The 22490-nt window shown below is 40.1% G+C and overlaps 2 protein-coding genes across 3 annotated transcripts; one reads left to right on the forward strand and one right to left on the reverse strand.

The window, feature by feature from the left end:
• Window positions 1-1436: 1436 nt before the first annotated feature.
• Window positions 1437-22484, forward strand: slc7a2 (solute carrier family 7 (cationic amino acid transporter, y+ system), member 2). Of its 2 annotated transcripts, none has more exons than XM_015371067.1 (12): window positions 1437-1691; window positions 2855-3232; window positions 3313-3468; window positions 5651-5816; window positions 5929-6065; window positions 6147-6369; window positions 7090-7229; window positions 11201-11303; window positions 16201-16406; window positions 16510-16676; window positions 16794-16902; window positions 20259-22484. In XM_015371067.1, exons 2-12 carry the CDS (start codon window positions 2863-2865, stop codon window positions 20450-20452), a joined length of 1971 nt encoding a protein of 656 aa, XP_015226553.1. In that variant the 5' UTR covers window positions 1437-1691; window positions 2855-2862; the 3' UTR covers window positions 20453-22484. The 2 variants fall into 2 exon arrangements, with proteins under 2 accessions (XP_015226553.1, XP_015226554.1); XM_015371068.1 differs by lacking the exon at window positions 7090-7229 and adding an exon at window positions 7496-7632 and having other exon boundaries at window positions 1438-1691; window positions 20259-20476.
• Window positions 13014-14428, reverse strand: LOC107082397. Its single transcript, XM_015371069.1, has 5 exons — window positions 14162-14428; window positions 14032-14084; window positions 13695-13961; window positions 13128-13598; window positions 13014-13050 (listed from the first exon to the last, which is right to left on the reverse strand). Exons 1-4 carry the CDS (start codon window positions 14185-14187, stop codon window positions 13147-13149), a joined length of 798 nt encoding a protein of 265 aa, XP_015226555.1. The 5' UTR covers window positions 14188-14428; the 3' UTR covers window positions 13014-13050; window positions 13128-13146.
• Window positions 22485-22490: the final 6 nt, after the last annotated feature.

The raw sequence follows: 22490 nt of genomic DNA on the forward strand, positions 1-22490 counted from the left end.
GCACCTTAATTTTCATTTGATCCATCACATTTCCATAGCGTCCAGGCCTTGGCATCATCCCAAACCAAAGGCTGATCACGCTTTATAATCTAGACACCACGCTCTCTGTCGTCTGCCTCATCAGTGATTGTTCACTCTAACATTTCCTGGTGACAACATTGTTAACTGGAGCGAGCAGTCCCAGTGTCTACAAGACAAACACCACTCAATCTGTTGACTATGTGTGCGTTTTTGAAGCCGGCTCAGTCGTCCATTGGAGGCTAAATGTATTCAATTGGCTTCACACGATTAGCGCGTGTCAACATTGAAATACTGCCACCCAGTTGACTGCTTTCCATCTCTGCCATGGTTACAGTGAAGACCGCATGTGCAAATGCACACTCATCCTTCAGTCTTTTATCATCAGGAAAAACAGATTTTCTAAAACTATCTCCTACAAAAAAAGATAAATTTGAACTTTTTCTGAAACCTTACTTGCAGCTCTTTTAAAATACTAAATATAATTTTTGAACCTTCCTGTTGTTTTCTCCTGTTATTCCTTCGCTAAGGAAAGCATTTGCTTCCCATCAGCATGCAGGTCAGACCATCACCCCGGCAGGCAAGACTCGGTGGACAATTGTCCATGATCTTTGGCTGCCTGTGTAGATGTGCAAATCCAAACGAGGTAGCTGCTTTAATGCTGTGGACTCTCTGGTCTGGACCGAGTTCCCTGAGGCCAGCTGCCACATTCTCACTGAGGCATTCGGCTGGTTTGAACTAGTTTCCTAGTGTTTTGTAGAGCTGCCTCTGGTGTAAAGAGAGAGAAAAAAAAGGGTTTGGGATTTTCTTCCAGGGCATGTAAGTTAGGTCGTTGTGAAGATGCCAGGCTTTTTGGTAAGGGCTGTTATTGATTTTATAATGCACACAGGTCCAATAGCTCAAGGTACATTGAGCAATACCTGTCTTCCATTAGGAGGACTTAACCCCCTCCCCCTCCCCTCTAAACCCTCGCCCCTCCAGCCCAGCACTCTCCACCCTTCATTGACCAATCAGCACCCAGGCTTTTAGCAGCGGTCTTGTGGGCAGCAGTGGGTAAACAGTGTCTGCCTCTCTGTTTGTCAGTGAAAGTTACCCAACCATTTATCAGCCGTCAGTAAGCATCTAGACAGCTGGGATCTGTTTATGCACTAGGAATGTTTTTTTGTTTTTTTTCCAAAATAAGATCCCCGCTCACACTTTTTGCCCCCTTCCCTTTCTGTATGATTCCAGAAGAGAAGCTTATGGTGCAATGTTGCCCTCCTGGAGGTTCACTCCCCTGAAGATGTAAAAATGCCCCCCCTCCCTTCATTGCTTCTTGGTCCCCGCCTCCCTTCCTCCCCCTCTTGCTCTGGAACGTCACTCCCCCAACTGTTCTGTACTGTAAATTCATTTTAGGGGCAAGGCGAGGGCAGATCCTGTGATGAAGAAACTCTGAAGGCAGGGAGGAGGAGTAAAACTACTGCCCTGCACAGTAAATGTTCTTGTATACTGTACAGCATTCTGCTGGTGGCTTGAGGCAGAGGCTCATTAGATCAGATCAAGCTGTCTGACCTCCTGTACCTGTACGCTGAGTGCAGCTGATCTTACCTGTGGAAGAAAAGCTGTGCAGCTTCTCACAGCTCTGTTTGCTCCTGAACTTGGAAACTGTGCCTTTCAGACGGTCCTGCTCTAAGGTAGGAGTAGATCTGATTTCATGCATTTAGTTAGTAACAGTCTAGTAGTTCAGATGGATTTTTTCCCTCATGGAATTAAGAAAAAATCTACTAAAGTATTCAGAACAATAATTTTTACCTACTATATCACTATAGGTTAAGGTCTTTTGCATTCTTTCCATTGTATCTTTTTTTTCACAATCTTTGCTTTAAAATCCTGTAAATCACTATATATGATGGGATTTTTTTTTAAAGATTTTTAGTGGCTTTGTATTGCTTTTGTTAAGCGTTATGATGTGACAAATTTCCACTTTTACCGTCTCAATACATTTTAGATAAATTAATGAACCATAAACTTTACTTATAGAGCACATATGATTATATCATCATTTTAACAAGCTTCCATAGCTCTACTTTTTTTTTTTTTTTTCTGAAGCATAAATCTGTCAACATATGTTTGGATCGTTTTCAGAAGGAATCATTCTCACTTTTCTTGACTGAAAGAAGCAAAGCAAGTTATTAACTATTTAACTTCCACATTTTCATTCCTATTCAACTGAAATCATAAATGCAGCCTGTGCAATAAATTAAAGAGGAATTTCAATTTGGAAGATAAATACATTAAAGGAGAATAATGGCCCTTTTTGGCTTCATGTTTAATTGGAGCAGCAAGCTGCTGGAATGTTTCACTCCGTTGTTTCATGAAAGCAGCTCTTTGAGTACCAAGATCTAAACCATGACCCCAAACAATAGTTGAACCGGACCCCTAGAGTCCAATCCTACAGGGTTTGGCAGCACTCCTAAAATGCACGTCATAGTTTGTAGGGTTAACATCCCTTTGAGTTCACATGTTATGTAACTCACTTTTCAACAAGTTTCAATAGAGCCAGCTGCAAGAACTCAAAATGCAAAGCAGACATAGCCTAATTAATCTGCTCCTTAACACCCAACCTAGATGCTGGTTGTTATGAATCTTTTTGCTAAATGTTAGAATACTAAACTAATAAGTATTCTTATCTGCAATCTCATTTTTGCTTTTCTTAGAGGCTTGCTCTGTGACTTTTTGCATTTGACACATACTGTTGGGTATTAAGCACTTAGGACCCACCTCTCTTCTAACCAATCACAACCAAACACCCATTGAACAGGTATTTTGTATTTTCATTATTTTCACCTGCCTACAGGTGACAACATGCTGAAGCAAGTTGTGTCGTTCAGCCGCTCCTTGGTGCGCAGGAAAGTGGTCGACATGAACAGCCTGGAGGACTCCAAGCTGTGCCGCTGCCTGGGAACCGTAGACCTCATTGCCCTAGGGGTGGGCAGCACCCTGGGGGCTGGGGTTTACGTGTTGGCTGGAGAGGTGGCCAAGGGAGACTCTGGCCCCAGCATCGTCATCTCCTTCCTCATTGCTGCCTTGGCCTCAGTCATGGCCGGCCTATGCTATGCCGAGTTTGGGGCCCGTGTCCCTAAAACTGGCTCTGCTTATCTATACAGTTATGTCACAGTAGGGGAGATCTGGGCCTTCATTACAGGCTGGAACTTAATCCTCTCATATGTCATTGGTGAGCTATAATTTATGTATCTTTTCTTTAAAGAAGAGAGCAGATCTTTATGAATTCTCACCTTTTATTTCTCTGATCAGGCACCTCCTCTGTTGCCAGAGCTTGGAGTGGCACATTTGATGACATGATAGGAGGACACATTGAGGTTTTCTGTAAAACATACTTCAGCATGAACTCTCCTGGTTTGGCTCCATATCCTGACTTCTTTGCTGTGTGCCTCATTCTGCTGCTCTCTGGTAAGAACATTGCTGATGGCTGATCATTTAAAATTCCTCTCAGTATTAGCATACAGAGGCTTCAGTAAAGGGATGATAATCAAAATCATTACAGTTTAACTCATGATCCAGACCTGGCATAATTTAATAAGAAACTGGCAGCACAGTGTGACAACAGTTTGGTAGTGTTATTCCTAGTGAGTCCAGGTTGTACAGTGAACAAACAGCACGCACAGTACTTTTATTCCTAGTGAGTCCAGGTTGTACAGTGCATTTAATGAAATAGTTTTCAAACATTTGTTCCACAACTGAGACAAACTCCGGTGCATCAACTGTCCAACAAAGTCACATTGTGTTTAAATGAACTCCATCTGTGTGTAATTTTGATTTACAGATGGAAAATGTGTGGAAGATTGACTGGTCAGATAATTACAAAGTGCAAACTTTGAGACTCAATGTAAAATGCAATGTATGCTAATAAAAAACCAAACAAGGTGACCATGAGCTCAGCCCATACTGTAACATTGTGGTAACTGCATCATGCTGTTGGGATCTCTTTGTACAAAAAACCCCAGCAAAACTGGTTACAGTTGGTCAGGAAAAATAGACAAAGTTAAAACACCAGTTCATCCTGGAAGGAAACCTTTTAAAGGCAGCAGATATTCTCAGACTTAGGCAGAAGTTGAGATTCCAGCATGACAAAAAGAAACCTCTCAACAACAAACATGGACATGTAGGCTTATTGTTAATAATTCCAATAACATACACAAAAGTTTGAGATTGCAATTTGTCAAAAATATGCTATTTAGCCTAATTGGGAACATTTATAAGGAGTTCGAGGAAGTCTCAAACCAGACATACTTTGAAACATTTGCCTCCTCCTACAAACATCTATCATGGGTTTTATCTGTCTGCCAATGAAATGATTACATTAGTTCAGTGGGACACAAAGACAGTCTTAGCAGTGTCTGGTTGTTTTTATGGGACTAGAAGAAGTCGAACTTCTGCAACTCAAATATGGTAAACAATATGCAAAAGCTCCCAGTTTCAATTTTTTGAGAAAGAAAAGGTAAAAATGTATGAATAGGTTTCATTTGTTTCGATCTGCAGCAATGTAATCACATTATCGAAAACTCTTCAAGAACTGATGGTCACATAGATAGGTTACTATTTAATTTTAATATGCTTTAACACAAACATTTCAAAGGGTGAATCAATATTTTAGTATAGTATTGTTGGCTATTTTACCACATTATTTGTCCAGCAGCATACGCTAGTATAGGGTTCCTCTACACCAGACCTCAAGATCAAGTTTCCTGCATCTTTAACATCCATCTTTGCGGGAGTGCAGATGGTGCAGTGATTAGCGTGCACAACCCATGTACGGAGACCTTAAAGCTGATTTATACTTCGAAACAAGGTCCTCTGCATAGGTGTCGCAGTCAACAAAAAGCTTCTCCGCCCTCTTCGCAGAAGCTGTGCTGCACCTCTCCCAAATTATAACTGACCGCAGACAGTGCCGCAGACAGGAGGCCAGCTTGTTTTGTTTTTATGACCCAAATTGCGGAAAACAACTTGTGAAGTTTGACCAGCTCGAAGATCGAGGCGCCCAAGAACGCTGGGACCCTTTTTCAACTTGGATCCTCGCTCTTTTTCGCCATAATGTCCCTCCGTTGTCGGACTAAACTCACCCCCACTTCCTTACCGCCTCGGCCGTATCTAGACCCACAGCGTATAACACAGACCACGATTCAATACTGGGCATAAATCAAAAATGTCTGCGTCAAGCTCACTGCGACACACTGCTGCAGGAGTATAACCAGCCCTTAAGTCCTCAAAGTAGCTGACCCGGGTTCGAATCTGACCTGTGGTCCTTTGCCGCATGTCTCTCCCCCTCTCTCATACCCCCTTTTCTTTGAGCCTACTGTCCAAAAAATGATCCACTAGTGCTGTAAAAACTCCAGCGGTGAATGCTTTGAAGGCCCTGTACACCCACCACTGTATTTGCCTAAACTTGACAGTTTTAAACAGCCTCAACATGTGAAAACCAGTTATCATATCTTTAAGAACTTTGCCCCTGCCTCTAAGAACTGTCCTTTAAAGGTTTCTGAATAGTTTGATCTACTTTTGCTCTGAAAATAGTTATAAAACATCTTTGCTGAATTAAAGCATTTTACATTAATTAATGTTTGGTCCCATGCAGGGCTCTTGTCTTTTGGAGTAAAGGAATCAGCCTGGGTCAACAAGGTCTTTACATCAATCAACGTGCTTGTGCTTTTCTTTGTCATCATTTCTGGCTTTGTCAAAGGAGACACATATAACTGGAAGATAACTGAAGAATCCCTTGTAAATATCACAATAGTCACAAGGTAAAGGATTCATTTGACACCAGTTGAATACAGTCTGTGACATATTGGTAATCCAGGAAATGTGCAACAAATATCCCAATTGTTACGAAAAGGCTGCTTATACATGTTTCAGGAACTTGTCTGTGACAGCCAACGTAAGCAGTGACTACGGTATTGGTGGCTTCATGCCCTACGGGTTCAGCGGGACACTAGCCGGAGCTGCCACCTGCTTCTATGCTTTTGTCGGATTTGACTGCATTGCAACAACAGGTAATTCCTTGATCAGCAGGCCTTGATCCATTCCAGTTTTTGTTGTACCAGCACTAGTGTTCACTTCCATTTGTGCAACAGGAGAGGAGGTGAAGAACCCCCAGAAGGCCATTCCCATCGGCATAGTGGTGTCACTCACCGTATGTTTCCTGGCGTACTTTGGCGTCTCTGCTGCACTTACCCTGATGATGCCCTATTATCTGCTGGATGAGAAGAGCCCGTTGCCCATGGCCTTTGAATATGTAGGCTGGGGGCCTGCCAAATACGTGGTTGCTGTGGGTTCATTGTGTGCCCTCTCTACCAGGTAAGTCTTTGCCATTTTTTAAAACAAAAAAAAACAAAAACAAAAAAAGACATATAGTAATTCCTAGTCTTAAATGGGGTAGTAATTTTGACTTTAAGTTTGTGGTAATAATGGCAGATGAGATTCAGTCACCAAATTTGACTGTCAATCTTTGTCTGTGTCTTTTAATTGGATTGATTCCTGTTGCTTAGCCTTCTGTGGTGGATGCATTGCTTAATCCTCTCTGTGTCTGAGGCCCCAGCATGTTTTTGTGCCAAGAACTGCTGAGCAAGTCTCAGTCTGTCTCAAAAATATATTGTGTTGTCTTTCTTTCCTGTCAGTATCAGTATTAGCAGTATCAGTGAATGTCGTTCTTCTAGTCATATCAAGATTTTCATTGGTTTTAACTCAAAATGACATTATAATCTGTATGGACTTTGTGCTTTGTGAAAGTGTTTTAATGCACAGCTTTCTTGCTTGAAGCAAATGTTTACTCACCAAGTCTTATGACGACCCATGAAAATCTATTAGAGACACATTCCTAAAAGATCCATTTGCAGAGTTTGTCTCTCTGAAGGATAGATTATAAGAATGACAATACAGACAGGATAGAAAGACATCTTTTTTTTGCTTTCATGATTCTGAAGCTTTACGATGCCTCTGTCCATTTGTGATTGTGTGTCTGGGTTGAGGGCTCATGACTAACGTGTTGGTGTTGCATGTCTCTGCTGTCTCACGCAGTCTGCTGGGCTCCATTTTCCCCATGCCTCGTGTAATCTATGCTATGGCAGAGGATGGGGTGCTTTTCAAAGCCTTAGCCCGAATCAATCCTAAGACGAAGACCCCAGTTATTGCCACTATGAGCTCCGGTGTAGTTGCAGGTGAGAGCCGGGGATCATGCAAGTGAAATGACTTAGCTTATGTGTCTCCACCAATCAATTGTGAAAGAAAGAATGGAGTCAAACAAGATGATTTAGTCATTTACTGTCCTGAAGTTGGTTCAAATTCCACTTGTTGAAAGATAATATATGGTCTGTACAGGTTTCTGTGTCTGAATATTGAGTGTTTTTCTTTCACAGTTGTGCAGGTGTCATGTTTTTTTCTCCCAGAATGCTCTTAACTTAACAATGAACCCTCTTCTCCCTAGCCTGTTGGGCTCCATGTTCCCTCTTCCACGCATTCTCTTTGCCATGGCACGAGATGGCATTCTGTTCAAATTTATGTCCAAAGTGAGTAAGCGGCAGTCGCCCGTGGCTGCCACCATGGCAGCGGGTACCACAGCCGGTAAGCTCCTGGACAAGGCTCTCACTTGTCCCTGGGTTATATCCTGGTTTTGTCTGGGTGCCCGTCTGTTTTTTCCCCTGTATTTTCTTTGTGCTCTTGAAAAGCTGGTGATGGTGACTGCATGAATTTGTGGTGTTTCCAAAGCATGTAAAATCCTGCTAATAAAGCGATAAAAATCAACCCAACAGGACCACAAGGCCAGCTGAGGTTTCATCTCCTATGGAAAGATAGTCAGATAGAATTGGATAGTAGGCAAAGTGGGTTGTTAATTAATTTAAATAAAAAGAAAAAATAATACCCCCATGAACCCCTGTAGAAAATGCTTTACAATAAAAAGCTCTATTATTTTAGCAGGGAAATCTTTAACTGTGATTTAGAAAAATCCAACTTTGAATTTGACTAAACTGGTCCATTTCAATATAGAGATCATGATAAAAGAAGGTCCATAAACAGTTTCTGGTCATTTGACCATAGGTCATTACATTTCAATGATGTAAATGTCAATATATGCATCTTCTTTTGTAAAAACCAGATGACTTCCATGTAGGGATTAGCAAATTATTATTTCCATAATGTTGGAGCAAAAAGGTTGTGAAAAACATCTTTATTTTCAATTCAAAATTCTGACTGGCAACTTTAAACTCAGCTAGAAACAGTCCAAGATATCTTGGATATATTTGCTGGATGGGTTTGTCACAGAACACAGTAAAGACTGAGCGAAATTTACTTTGACTGTACCACGGCAGCACCCTGCAGCTTGTTGCATACTCTGCAAAAACTGAGAAAGTTGTTCTTGTTCTCAAAGTGGATAGAGTAATAAAACAAATTTGTTGAGAAGCTCAGCTATGGACTGTAGCTTACATCACACTCAAAGCACACAATAGCAACACCATGGCACATGGGAGGCAATGTTTTGGATTGATGAGGCGGATGGAGTGAGCAAAATGTGGTCTATTACATAGAAGTTGTATCACACAAACAATCCCTCAAAAGATCCATCAAAGAAACCGACACGTGTGTACATTTCCACAACTGTAATAAGGTGAGGATTTATGATCCAAAACAAGGGAAAACTGTTTTTCCAACTTAACACAGCCCATTAAACTGACAAATGACACAACTGTTCTCAGAGATGCTGCAAGAAAACAGTGGTACTGTGGCCATGTGTCGAGAACAAGAAGTGTGAACCAAGACAGCATGAAAAACATCTTGCTTCTTGTGGAGAATGTAATAAGCTTAACTAAGGTGTTTGCATAGTGAAAAGCAGTAAATTAACTGGTTTTAGAGAAAAGTACCACCTTTGTCCCTTTTGCTCTGAGACCTGCTAGAATCAACAAAGGAGCAGGCAACCTAAGGCTCAACAAGATGTTTTCAGTGTCCATCTAATGTAGCCCGCTAATATTTAACAATAATAATGATAATAATAATGAATCAAACTCATGCTGGTATTTGTCAACTTAGGCAATAATGTGGTAAAGCTCACTTTAAGAGTTTGATATTTGTGGAGATTATCGTGGTGCTTATATAGAACACCTACTTCTACAGCCTTCCTGCTTATTAGGCTGCAGGTGTTCAGTACGTAGTTGCACAATGTTCTCAGGCATTAAAGCTGAGACTTACAGGGTGAATGACCTGAGGAAGAGGCTGGCAGATGTGAACGCTGAGGGAGGGGGTCTGCATATCCACAAGCCATACGCACCAAGCACCTGACAGTGACAAGCCGGAAAGCTTTTTGATGTTCTTGGTTCAGTTTGTTTTAACAAAATGTTAAAAGGGATTGCAGACATACCGATGCCTGTTTCAAACTCTGCTGCTGAGATCTACTACAATCTTCTTTGTAGTAGACTTTTTGTGCAGACTTTTTTTCAAGCCTACCGCCAGCTAAGCCAGTGCACCACACTAACACCCCCTTCCTCTATTTATTGTCCATGCTTTATCATTTCTTTTTTTTATTATTCTGCATTAGAAGTTGTAATAAGCATTGTCAAACACATAGGAACACTCATTTTATTGGGTAGTGTCTGGTTTTAACATTCTTTTGCATTAAGAACGGCCTTGATTCTTGCTGTAGATTCAGTTTTGCTGCCGGGAACATTTCTCCAACATTTTGAGCCGTGTTGACATGATTGCACCATGCAGCTGCTAAAAAATATTTCAGCTGCATGTCCCTGGTGCCGTTTTCCTGTTTCTTTGCACCCTAGAAATACCCTACCATATCAACATGTGCCAGTCTGCTGGGTTCTTCCATGTGACTGAATAACTTTTAAATTGCTTAATGTGCGTAAATGTGGAAAGACAAATAGTACTGACTGTTGTTGGTACTAATAATAATTGCACTGATTTTAACCATTTTAACCAGTGTGCGAGAAAAGAAGGGGTACAAACAATAGATGTTGCAAGTTTAACCAGTTTAGAAAGGAGCAAAGAATGCTTCTTAAGAGGCTTGTTTGATGGCTTCAAATTTAATTTAGCCCTTATGACCATAAAAACATTCATCATTTGTTTTCTTTTTGCAGCTCTGGGGTAGGCGTCCCCTGCTCCCCTCTGTTATACAGTTAATCCTTCCATGAAGCAGGATAGTTTCGGGTCCTGTTCAGATAGAAGATCAGTGGGTAGTTGTGATCCAGCTGAAGCTCGATCCTGAACTGGGAGAAGCCCTGAAGGATCTGGGTGACAGAGCCACGCCGGTGCCTTGGTTCGGCTCTATAATGAATAAAAACTCTCAGACTTGCTCTGTAAAATCACTTCCGCCATGCTTAGTTTATACCGGAAGCAGTAGATACAGTAGAAGCTCCTTTCATGTGGTGAAGAGACAGGAGTTGATCCGATTACCCGCAGTGGAATCGTGTGCAGCATGAATGCATAGTTCAGATTAGGGCAACAACAGAGCAATGTTTTAGTAACACCATCAATTATGTCCTAAATGAGCTGGATATATCTTGAAAATTTGTACAATTGGCTTCTGTCAGAGATTTCCCCCCCAAAAAGGTTTTTGCATCACATGTATTGTAGGTATTTTACTAGTTTCCACCTTTTTTTACCAGTGACTGTTAGTCTCTGCCTGGCCCAGGCTTTGATTTGCGCTCTACTTTCCCCTACTAGACTGATACACTGTGTATACAGTGTCAGTCAGTCTTGCTGGTTAGGCTGAGAAGCAAGTTTTTCAGAAGTACTTAAGGCCTCCATAACAGCAGGGGGTCCCAAGCAAACAAAATTGCCATTCTCAGCTATGATGTTTGATGCTAAGGTGTAAAAATATCTTTATCACAAACTGTTTTACATCAAATGATGCTTCATATAGAAATCAAAGCTGTTGTATTTAAAGCGTTAAAAAAAATAACCTTCCTTTTTATTTTTTTTAAAGGAAAATTCATGCATAACCTCTAATTTTGCATCTTTGGACTTATATGTTTGACTTTGCATCTGAAATAAAAAGCTTTTCCCTAATTGTTTGCAAGAACTTCTTTGTGCTAAAGACTGTCAATGCATGAACTTTTTCTATGATATCACCCTGTTGATTTGTTTTCTTCAAGGTTTTAGCCTCATTTAATTCTCTTGCTCTCCACAGCAATCATGGCTTTCTTGTTTGACCTTAAAGCCCTGGTTGACATGATGTCTATTGGAACCCTGCTGGCCTACTCCCTGGTGGCTGTTTGTGTGCTCCTTCTCAGGTGAGCACCTTCACAAATCTTTCAGCTGCCTGTATAGACTGATTTGCGCAATATTGGAAAATATCTGCCCTAATAGCCTTTTTTTTTTTTCCAAATGCCCACAAGCCAGATTACCCTGACTGCTATTGCATTACCTCAATGATGTAAGAGCTGTGAATGCTCCCATTGTATGATCATTAAGTTGTGGCAGGAGCAGGTCATTTATTTAAGTTTCTTTACTTGTTAAACATAGGGCCTACAACACAGCTCCTTTTCTGGCTCCTATTCTGGTTTAAACTGGTTCCAGTCCTTACTCGTTCTGTCAAAGCTAATATTGTGACGGCTGTTTTTCATACCTTGTGCACTTTCCCTCTGCAGTTTGTGACACAGTTGTAAACAACCTTTTTCCTTTATTGCTGCAAGATAGTATAGTTGCCATATTCCAGAGAGTATGCAAAAAAAACGTATTGTTCATACCTAGGGTATGTAACCCTGTTTTAGCAGATATATAGCTTACACCTTCACAAAACACTGCTGTGTTTTGAGCTCTTTCTCAGCTGATGGTGGGTTTACCAGACTACGGTCAGGACAGAAATCTCATCAAAATGAGGTCGACAGAATGAAGCAGGCAAAAATGACAGAAACTAAGGCATGAAAATTGAAATAAAGGAACTAGACTATTAGCATAATACAGGAATATAATCTAAAAAGAAAAATATTTACCAAGAAACTCAAATATATATTGTAGTATATAGTATTAAACAGTATGCACCAATCTGACTGTATAATCTGGTTGAATAGTCTCTGCAAAGTGCCTTGAGATGATGTGTTATGAATCGGCGCTTTATAAAGAAACTAAAATGAAACTGGACTAACAGCCTTCTGCAGTATCATAGTTACTCAAATTAATCAGCTTGCTTTGTCCACCTGTGTAACCTCAAAATCAACCAACTGTACAAACTGGGTCTATGATTTCCTGTTTAATGTTACTATGCTAGTTTTTTTTTTTCCTTTTAGTTCTGCAATATTTGTCATAGAAGCACCATAGCGCTTCAAAAAGGAAACATTTTGTTTTTTATTTTAAATGAGATCATGCAAAGAACCGGTGAGAAAGGTGAGCTTCAATGACTAAAACCACACTGTGGCGAGCTACAGTAAAAGTGTGCATTCACAGAAAAAGCCAACGGGGCAGTCTTACATAAACATATCACCAGAATGACAATGACCATTTATTTAGATGATCCACCCACGAAATAGTCCTCTATACCTTTAAGGCAATGTTGAACTTTCAGCTATTGTCCATTAAAGTGTATAATCCGTCACCACTGATTCAACAAATGTATAACCAATAAACTTTATTTCCTACTTTGCACTGTACAAAGCAGTCCTTATACCTGTTGTATGCATTTCTTCCTGGCTGTTTCACTTTGAAACTCATTCACCTTTTGAACAACTTCATTTCCCCATTTTGAGACAGTTTTGTTCTTTGTGTACTTCAGTATGTTTAATGCAACCCAAAAAAAATATAATTCCCCACTTCTTCCTCTGGGCCAAGAATGTTTAGCCTACCCATATTACATGCCAGCATAAGCACCCCTGTGTCTTTGGGAATCATGTACCATAATCTATAAAAAAAACAAAACAAAAAAAACACCACAACAGGCAGCATGTAATCCCATCAAGCATTGAAATACAACATTTCAAGAATTGAAAGATTTTTTTTATTTCTAAACTGCTAAAATGTTCTCCCAAGACTTGTGCACTTCATCTGAGAAAACAAAAAAAATAAAAAGTTAGGGCAGTATTAAAGATGTTTAGCATTTTCTAGTGTCTGTATCAACCCACCTTGGCTCCCTTTAGGTTTCTACTGTGTTCTTTGGAACAACTTGTGCTGCCCAGATCCAGGATTCTGGGGGTTCTCTGGAGCATCAGGACCATGTTCCTTCAGATAATGAATGGACTGAGAGTAGTCTCTGCCCCTCTCATGATTTCTGCTGAAGGTAGTGTAGGTGCCAGGAGGGTACTGACCAAACAGGAGCCTATAGTCAAAAGCAGGGTAAGGAAGCCTGTAAGGAAGAGGGTAGGGGAAAGGATAAGGCAACAAGCCCCCCAGGACAGGGTTTATAGGGACAGCTGGGTAGCCAGACTCCTCCGTCTCCCGCTGGTAATGGCCAAGCTCAGCTTCTTTAACGATGTTGGAAGTCTCCCCAGACTGAAGGATAGGTCCTACAGGCTGTGCAGGTGGGAGAACAGCACCAAGGTCCTCAGCATCAGTGGATGCATCCTCAAAGGAAGGAGGAGCAACAAACCAGTCTGCTAATAGAGGGAGATGGAAAAAGGAACTTCAATTTTCTTCATACATTTATGGACATTTAGCTATGCCATGTCACTGAATCATTTGAGACTGGTTACCTGTGGGGGGAGACTGAGCAGCTCCAGCCTGTTGAGAGTCAACATAATATGCTGGCATCTGGGAGCCATAATAAACAGGAGCTGCTTGGTACAACCCAGCCATGGGGTTCACATTGACAAACTCCGCTGGCGTTTGCACAAAGGTAGGGTGGCTTAGAGTTTTTACTGCAGGAGCGCTGAAGGACACATGGTCAGCTTGGAAAGGAGCCGCTACTCCCTGAGATGCTGCTTTGATGCCACTGCCTCCCTGGAGCTGTGGTCTTGGATCTAGACTCCAGATAACATTTGTTAAACATCTACCTGAATTTACTGCAAGTAGATCAGAATAATACTTCACCTTTGACAGGAAGACCACAGACATCCAGAATCAGCAAGACAACAAGGGAAGCCCTGAAACCAAGAAAAAACAAATTAGAAACAGCTTTTAAAATAAATAGACTCCAATAGTAAAAGACTCATTGCCATACCCCAGGAGGATCTGAAAAGTCATCATACTGAAGACCAACAGTAAAACAATGAGGGCAGGAGGGTTTATAAATGGAACTCAGATCACTGCTACCAATCAGAGCTTAACAAGCTAACAACACACAGCTGGTGAAGAGAGACGTCCAATAGGAGAAGCTGAAATTGTTGTGTTTAGTTTTCACTGCTTTATTTCAGACCTGCATTGATTTATTTTTAACTTGAAAAGTATGCTGTCTTCAAATTTGACAAGGAAAACAAACATGTTACGTGTTAATTAAAATTACAGTAGAGCAAAGATTAAAGTCTTGTGGTTTCATTCATGCAGCTATAATTTTAATTCTGTTCATGTTGTAACTTTTAAAAAAAAGCTTAGGCTTTTTCTAAATCTGGATCCCTGATCAAATCTCTTGATTGAATGATATACACAATCCACAAAACATCTCAACCAATCAGAAGAATAGCATCTCTGTATGGAGCACTGCCTGTCAAAACCCAACCAGTAATACTGTCTCTTAAAGTACAAAAATATGCAAAGGGCAGGAAAAAATAATGAAGGTGGAACAGTTTAAATTCAAACAAAACTACTCAACAACAACAATTCATTCAAACCCTTGGAGCTCAATATTTCTAAAGTATAAATTTCTGTCTATCAGGCCGCGGATTGTTACAAAGATGTTTGTCTATCCTTTAAAGCTTAATTTGCACTTCTGATATTCCTGCAAATAGTGTCTTTGCTAGAATTTTCAGCATTTGCTACTTCATATAGGAATAAACCTGTTAGGAACGAAAAGTGAACCCAACAGAGATCATATGTGTAACAGTAACGCATGGCTCTGTTCTGTGCAGAGCTTAGTGTTGGGACCCTTAGATCTGCACAGCTAATTGATGGTATAAGCCACCAGGTTGGACCTTTACCAAAAGACTGTTTTCCATCTGAATGCCCTCTTCATATAAATTATTTTTCATTTCTAATATAATTTAAAAAAGGATGCACCACGGTGAAGGAAGACATAGGTGTTTGCAGCTTTTTTATTGCCTAACTTCCAGGACAACACCTTTTCTTCCTTATCGTCCATTTCTCTAATCCTCTCTACACAGCAATCATTTATTAGAGGATTTTCTGTAAAACTTAGAACAATAGCCCTTTGTAAAAACACAGTCAAACACCAACAATGTCCACATATTATGATGGCCTCTATGATTATCAACTAATTTATCAACTAAAGTGCTTCACTGAAAGCTAATGTGTATTGTATTTAATGCAGGCTGATAAAAAAATACCAAAACAAACAGATAAGAAAGCACCCATAAAATTAATTTGTTTTTGATCAATGTGACCACTTACTGAACTGATGAAGCTACAAGATTAACACCAATTTTAAAACAACAAAGGATTGTGCAACTGCAGTGAAATCGTTTGGAAGTAAAGTCGTAGGTCATGATAACCTGATCAGGCAGACTGATTATACAGTAGCATATTACTCCTGCTGTGTTCGTACAGCATAACCACCTCCATTTTTTATATGGCTCAATAATTTATAACATATTTCAAATATTTTCAGTTAATAGTGCGCAAAGGGACTCTTAGGGTATGTTTTTTTTTTTGTTGCTTTAGAAACGTAATGTTTTGCTTAATATACCATAAAATTATATAACGTGCTTGAGTTCAATTCAGGTCACCTGACACGGGCTGAGGTGCAAAACACATGTTAGCTCAGTAAGTAAAAAAATTTAATTCTATAGCTTGATTACTTGTTGTCAAGAATATTAAAACCTAGAGAGGGAATAACTGACAGTTTAAAACATGGCTGTTTGTCTTGCTTGGCGTGGGCCAAGAATCGGGTACTTAATTTCAGCAGATCCTATCAGAGAAATCCCCAAGTTGTGCTAAGGTGCTAAAATCATGTTTTTACTTTTCACGGCATTGAGAACTCACTGCTGTATCAGTCTGTTGAATTGAATGAACCCATTTCTGGTAAACTCTTGACAGAATTTTCCTTTTCATAAATCAAAACCCAGACTCTACACATTTGTCCTCCAGGTACCAGCCAGAGGGAGTCCTAGAGAGGCAGCCAGGAAAAGGAGAGAAGGACTATTTATCATCTGAAGAGTCCGAATTGACCGAGTCAGAGTCCCACCTGAACATGCTGAAGGATGGTAACTCCACCCTTCAGACTGTCCTGCATCCACCCCTCTTACCTTCAGAAGAGTCATCCTTTGTGGTCAACATGTCCATTTGTGTGTTAGGTACACAGCCTTTTGTTCTCAAAATCTTTTTTGTTGTTGTTGTCATTTACTTTAGTTTGTGGTTAAGGTGGGATAACCTCTCTCTCTATTCTCCGCACCACAGTGCTGATAGTGTGCATCATCAGCTATCTCACCACCTACCATTTTAATTCAATCATTGCTTTGGAAGTGTGGATTTTGGCCTTGCTGTCTGTGTGTCTCCTAATCTTCAGCATCTGCGTTTTCATGGTCTGCAGGCAGCCTCAAACTACCAAGAAGGTCTCCTTTATGGTATGTAGAAACTTGGTTGTTATTCTAAACTTTTCTGTCCTCAAACTCACATTGGATTTGGTCAAGTATTTATCAGAACACCACATCAGACTAACAGCTCCTTCTTTTTTACCACAGGTTCCCCTTCTGCCCTTCCTGCCTATTCTGAGCATATTTGTTAATATTTACCTCATGGTTCAGCTAAGTGGAGACACCTGGATACGTTTCTCTGTCTGGATGGCTGCAGGTAAATCCCTATCAGCACATGACCACAAATTATACCTTGGTGCCATGCTTATGTTAAAGTCATAAAACTTGAGGGAGAATGATAGATGGTAAATATATTGTTGTTAAACTAGTTAAAAAAAAGGTTAAGTCGTTAAACATCTAACCCTTTGCCACATTTTGCAATGTTGTAACTGCAAACCTCAATGTATAAGGGGTTGATCTAGAGAGAACAGGGACCAGTGGGATTGACAGGAGTTGAACATTTAGCTGATTGCAGGTTTGCAAGGCCTTTGAGATATGTCCAAACCAGCAATGGATGTTCTCCACCCTCCAACCAATGACATCATTCTTCTAGAGCCAGTTTTATTGGTAGGAACAGGAATATGGTAGCTTCAGAAAACAGAATCTTGATGCATTTGAAGGCTGAATTTGTTTCGCAATCTGGATGAATAATGTCTTGGTGGAGGTAAGTGTAGTTAACCCAGCTAGGGGTTAATAAAGTGGTGGAGAATTTGGAAAATCCCAGAAAACACTGTAATGGTTACAGATGTAGGGTGTCTCCCATCCCAGAACAGCTCCTATGCAGTTTTGGAGGAGCCAGAGGACTTGGTGGAGATCTTTGTTGTCAAGGTCAAGAAACACAAGGACATTAAAGAAATCTTGGAGAAGGCTTGAAACACAGGTGGAGCATTGCAGAGACCAAAGAGCGTGACTAGATGTTTAAAATTACCAATAGGGGTTTTTAAGGCTGTTTTCTAATCATCTCCTTGGTGTATATGGAGGAGGTGGTAAGCATTTCGGAGGTCCAGCTTGGTGAAAATTCAGGTGTTGCTGCTGAGCTTACAAGATGGGGTCATGGCTCTTGATGGTAATTTGGTTGAGTCCTCTGTAGTCCATAAAAAGGTGGAGAGATCCGTCTTTCTTGAACAGAAAGAAGTCCACCCCCAGTGGAGAGGAGGATGGGCAGATGGGCTCATTAGTATGTCTCCATCAACTTTTTTTTTAATTTGGAAATGTTATAGAGTCAATTGGACAGTAGAGGGCACCAGGCAATAAGTCAGTGGTGCAGTCATTGAGACAATGAGGTGGTAGAGAGTGGGCCTTGTCTTTAGTGAAAACTTGTATCAAGTCATAATATTCTTTAGTGATGGGCTAAGATCGAAAGACTCGATTGAGGAATTGCCTTTAGGGGTCGTGCCAGGAGCAATGGCATCTTGGAGGCAGGAGGAATGGCAGTCAAGGGACCAGGACTTGATGCTATCGAAAAACATTTTATCCGGAAATTGTGAGCCTTTAACCAGATGTATCCTGGAACTAATATGGGTTAACAAAAGGAGAAGATGTAGAATACTAGTTCTTCAGTACAGTTACTAGAAATAATGAGTCGAATAGTATGGGTTAAATAAGTGAATTGATATAATGAACATCCTTAAAGGGAAGTGGCATGGAGTGAAGTCTGGAATGGTGCTGTTTCAATTCTAAAGTGTTGGACAAGAGACTGTGCAATGACTGTTCCCATCTGGAGTCAATAAGCATTCCAAGTTGAAGAGACTCATAGCTAAACAGGAGGTTGGTAGGAAGAAGTAGTCAGGGAAGAGCTGGCTGATGGTCCCACTGTGGGCACAGTGGGACCTTCTCCTGATTTCTTAGAGGACAGGTGGGTGGCTTTTTCTTTATTTCTTTGTGGGGGTGGGTGTCACCCCTCTGCATTGACAGCATCTCTCAGCCTGAATATTCATTCAAAGCAAGAGCAGACATAATTTTTCTTCCTAAATGCAGTGGAAGTTATATTCAGTCCCCCAGGTTCTGTGGTTCTTATGATTTAAAAGACTACCTTTATCTGCCTTAAATAGGGAAAGTATAAATGCATGGATAAAGAATGAAAGTATTGATTGTTTTTTTGGCTTTAGACCATTCTTACCTTGGGAATACACAATTATGTTATTTTACTCAAACGGATGAAACTGTACTTACGACCGAAAGGAGATTATTCTTCTTTTGAGAATTGTCAGAGGGGTTCTCTAATCCTTGCTGACACTGGAAGGTAATGACTGGATAAACTGGGAAACATCTTTAGGGTGTGTATTTGCCTCCCTGTTTGGCTGCATGGAGAAGAGGAATCAGCTTGTAAAATAGCTCCAATATATCTGTGTGAAGGTCAAATAACTGTTATCTGGATCAAAAGTTCAATATCTTCATTTATTCTTTGAAGGTGAATATATCTGGAATAGGGAAGCAGGAGGTTTGAAGCATTCAGTCTCAGTGGATAAGCTGACCAACCTTTCTCTCTATCTAGATCACAAAGGTTTGGGGTCAGAAAGCTATTACCAGTGCATCTAGGTGGAAGTTAAAGGTCTGACTTTACGCCCCACACCATGTCACACGTTCAGAAAAGAAATCTGCTAACAAGAAAATAGAGTGGGCCAGAATAAATAGAATAACCACAGCTCATTGACATCGATAAAACAGCCAGTCTGCTCTGATCTTGCACGGTTCATCTTTGCATGACAAAAGCCACATTTACACTAGCCTTTTGAAACCAAACCGAGGACGGTCTGAGCATGGTAACCTTAGACTTTTAGACTTAGACTACTTTTAATGTCATTTTGTAAACAGAGTGTATACAAAAGAAATTTCGTCTTGTACTATTCTCACGTCAACCAACATAACTGTTGAGTGTAAATTTAACACAACTGAACTGGACCGTGCCAGACATTACCAAACCGTGCTAAATCTAGCACATGTTCAACAGTAGGGCTAAGCACAGTTGAGTTGTGGCTCAGTTCTCTGATAACAAAGAGTGCATGAGCAGGCTGTGCAATCTCCTATTTACAGTTAGCGGATTTTCAGAGTGTCCGGTTTTGCAATTCACAGATCTCTTCACCTGTTCACAACACCAACTTCTTCTCAGCTTATTAACAATAAATGGCATAAAAGCGTGGTAAGACTTGGGATAATGTAGAGACTGAATCTGGCTCAAGATTGTTGAAATCTAATGCAGCTTTCTAGCTTGCAGTTTCAAACCCATGAAAAATACATGTTGCAGGGCTTTTAGAACTTTGATATCCATTTTCTGAGACTGCTTTGCTAAAACAGGTGAGGGTCATCTAATTATGAAAAGTCAAGAGAATGGACAAAGAAGATGCGTCTTTAATGTCTATAAGGATGGACTTATATGAATTTTAACTGGAAGGATGTTTCTTAGGTTTCCATGCTCTGTTTCACTTTTTTCATGTGTTCAGTACTTGTTCTATTTAACAAAATATTTTAAGTTATATAATATTTAAATTATTCAAATACTTGTAAATACATTGGAACCTTGACTAAACATATATAGCTCCTTTTCTGTACCTCATTTTTGAACTTCTTTTGCAGGCTTCTTGATCTACTTTGGTTATGGCATTTGGCACAGCACCGAGCGACAGCGCCACTGTCAAGGTGCGCAGAACAGTAACCACACCAACCAGCAAAACATGAAGACCATCCAGGACAAGCAGGGCGAAATGGGATCCTCCTCTGCGAAGGAGCAGGAGTGCTTCATCAGCCCTGATAAAACCAGCCAGTGTTAAAGTTTCCAAAGTGTTTGAGTAACTCCAAGAGGCAGCTGATACAAGAAAGCACTCAGCGGCTTCAGCCTCAATGCGCCTGTACATATGGTTCGACATGTGTACAAATCTCACTAGCACCTTTGGTCTGCAAATGCAGTGTCAGTATTCTGTATCAGTACCAGCATGATGAGAAATTGCTCTGTCCCTGTGACTGGACCACAGTGCAGTAGTTCCCATGGGGCCTTTGTGCACAGGCTTGGAGGAATAAAGGACAGGTAACACACTGGAGAGCAGAAGCAAAGATATGTGGCTTCATGAGGGACTGGAGTTTTGATTGCAGAAAACATCTTATAGTCCTCCTGTGATACAACCAAACACACGCACACACACACATATATGTATGTATATAAAAACACATTTGTCTGGACTCTTCCATTTTTTTTCACAAATGAATTTAATTATATTTTTTGATGACCTCATAGAACGTAAACTTGTGCCTTTCTAATGTCTGTAGAAAACAAGACTTTACACACCTTGACCTACAGTGGATATCATTATGCTAAAAAATGTCAATTAAATTGTCGAAATGAGAACCTGACAAAACATTTCAAGGCTTTCTACACTTTTACGCCGACATATCTGGTATAGTTTCTGCAAAAAAAAAAAAATCAATTAATAAAAGCATTAAAAAAATCTGTGAGAGAAAATAAACCTACAATAGCTTATTACCTGAAGCTTTACACCCTTATTAGTTCCCATGTGCCAATTTTATTTAATTTCTACTGATTTCATTATTTTGCATCCGGCTACTCAGCCATAATTTGTGGAAGGGTTAGGTTGGATTGAAAAGATCTTTTTGTATGAAGGTATCAGTCAGTAGTGTGGTTCTAGAAGTTTATATTTATCCAAATACTTCACAATCAGTAGAGACAATAAACACAAAAATGTCAAACCAGTCTGTGTATCTGCCAACATGCCTTCAGTCTGAAACAGAAGAAAAACCTTCTCCAGTTCTGAATTCTGAAATTTGAGAAACAATATTTAACAATATGTTGTTTTCTTTTAAAGAAAACATCCAGTCTGCTAACATGTTACAAAGCTGCATGTAAATATTGGTGTGATAAAACCAGCCCCAAACGTTTAGGGTAAAACCTCCAAAAGTTAACTTTTGGTACAAAAAGTAATACTGAACATCATCAAATCTGCAGCAGTACATGGTAGTGGCAGCATCATGCTATGGGGTTTTAATTTCTCTCATTGGAACTGCAATTGCTTATCCAAGTACTTTAAGTTTTGAACAATTTTAAATACCAGTCCATACTGATTGTTAACCTCTAGGTGTCTGCTATAAAGTTTAATACTAAGGGGGGGTTCATTCTACATACATGAACTTATGTGGTCTACATCCGCATTAACAAAATTCTGACTGCACCACAAGATTGACAAAGATTTGGATTAGCCAAATCATGTCCATGATCCAAATCTGACAGGGAATGGTTAGAATCACCAAAATCTTGAAGAAATCTGCAAGTCACATGATGAAGGAACATGATTCCTGATCAGGCTGATGGATACCGATGGACTCAAGACCGAATACTAAAATTATTCGGCCAAGGATGTTTACCTTATGTATCAAAGTTGCATCTTATTTTAGGTTTCACTCTTTCCACTAGTCTCTCACATTTGCTTTTCTGCTAAATTGTAGAGGGATAAAAGTTTAGAACGTCGAGATCCAAGTCTCATGTTTGAATCTATGGTATGTTGTCACTCTTAAGGAGCCACCTGTAGACACAGGTAGTTAGCTTTGCTAGTTGAAGTACTGGAGGAAAATGATTATATTTGAGATGACCCAGTTTAAATCTTCCCTGTAGTCCCTAAAAGCCCCTCTAGCTGTGATCTTATGAAGCACAAATTGACTCATTTTATTATGTTTGTTGTGTTGACTATGAACTGTTAAGTTTGGAAATAAGGAAATATGGATATGGGCTAAGATGTAAAACCTTCATGAAAATGTTTTACAGCATATTCTGTTTTTAATACTGTCCTGGTATGACTAATT

The sequence above is a fragment of the Cyprinodon variegatus genome, unplaced genomic scaffold (assembly GCF_000732505.1).
Source record: "Cyprinodon variegatus isolate N-32 unplaced genomic scaffold, C_variegatus-1.0 Scaffold52, whole genome shotgun sequence".
Lineage (NCBI taxonomy): Eukaryota > Metazoa > Chordata > Actinopteri > Cyprinodontiformes > Cyprinodontidae > Cyprinodon > Cyprinodon variegatus.

What these genes read in the sequence shown, in the direction of transcription:
- slc7a2 (XM_015371067.1), top strand. Translation starts at nt 2,863, where the DNA reads ATGCTGAAGCAAGTTGTGTCGTTCAGCCGCTCCTTGGTGCGCAGGAAA. An exon ending in GTTTGTGTGCTCCTTCTCAG is followed by an intron (nt 11,304 to 16,200) that starts GTGAGCACCTTC and finishes TTTGTCCTCCAG; the next exon opens with GTACCAGCCAGAGGGAGTCC. An exon ending in CCAAGAAGGTCTCCTTTATG is followed by an intron (nt 16,677 to 16,793) that starts GTATGTAGAAAC and finishes TTTTTACCACAG; the next exon opens with GTTCCCCTTCTGCCCTTCCT.
- LOC107082397 (XM_015371069.1), bottom strand. Translation starts at nt 14,187, where the DNA reads ATGATGACTTTTCAGATCCTCCTGGG. An exon ending in CTGTGGTCTTCCTGTCAAAG is followed by an intron (nt 13,962 to 14,031) that starts GTGAAGTATTAT and finishes TCTGGAGTCTAG; the next exon opens with ATCCAAGACCACAGCTCCAG. An exon ending in TGCTCAGTCTCCCCCCACAG is followed by an intron (nt 13,599 to 13,694) that starts GTAACCAGTCTC and finishes TCCCTCTATTAG; the next exon opens with CAGACTGGTTTGTTGCTCCT.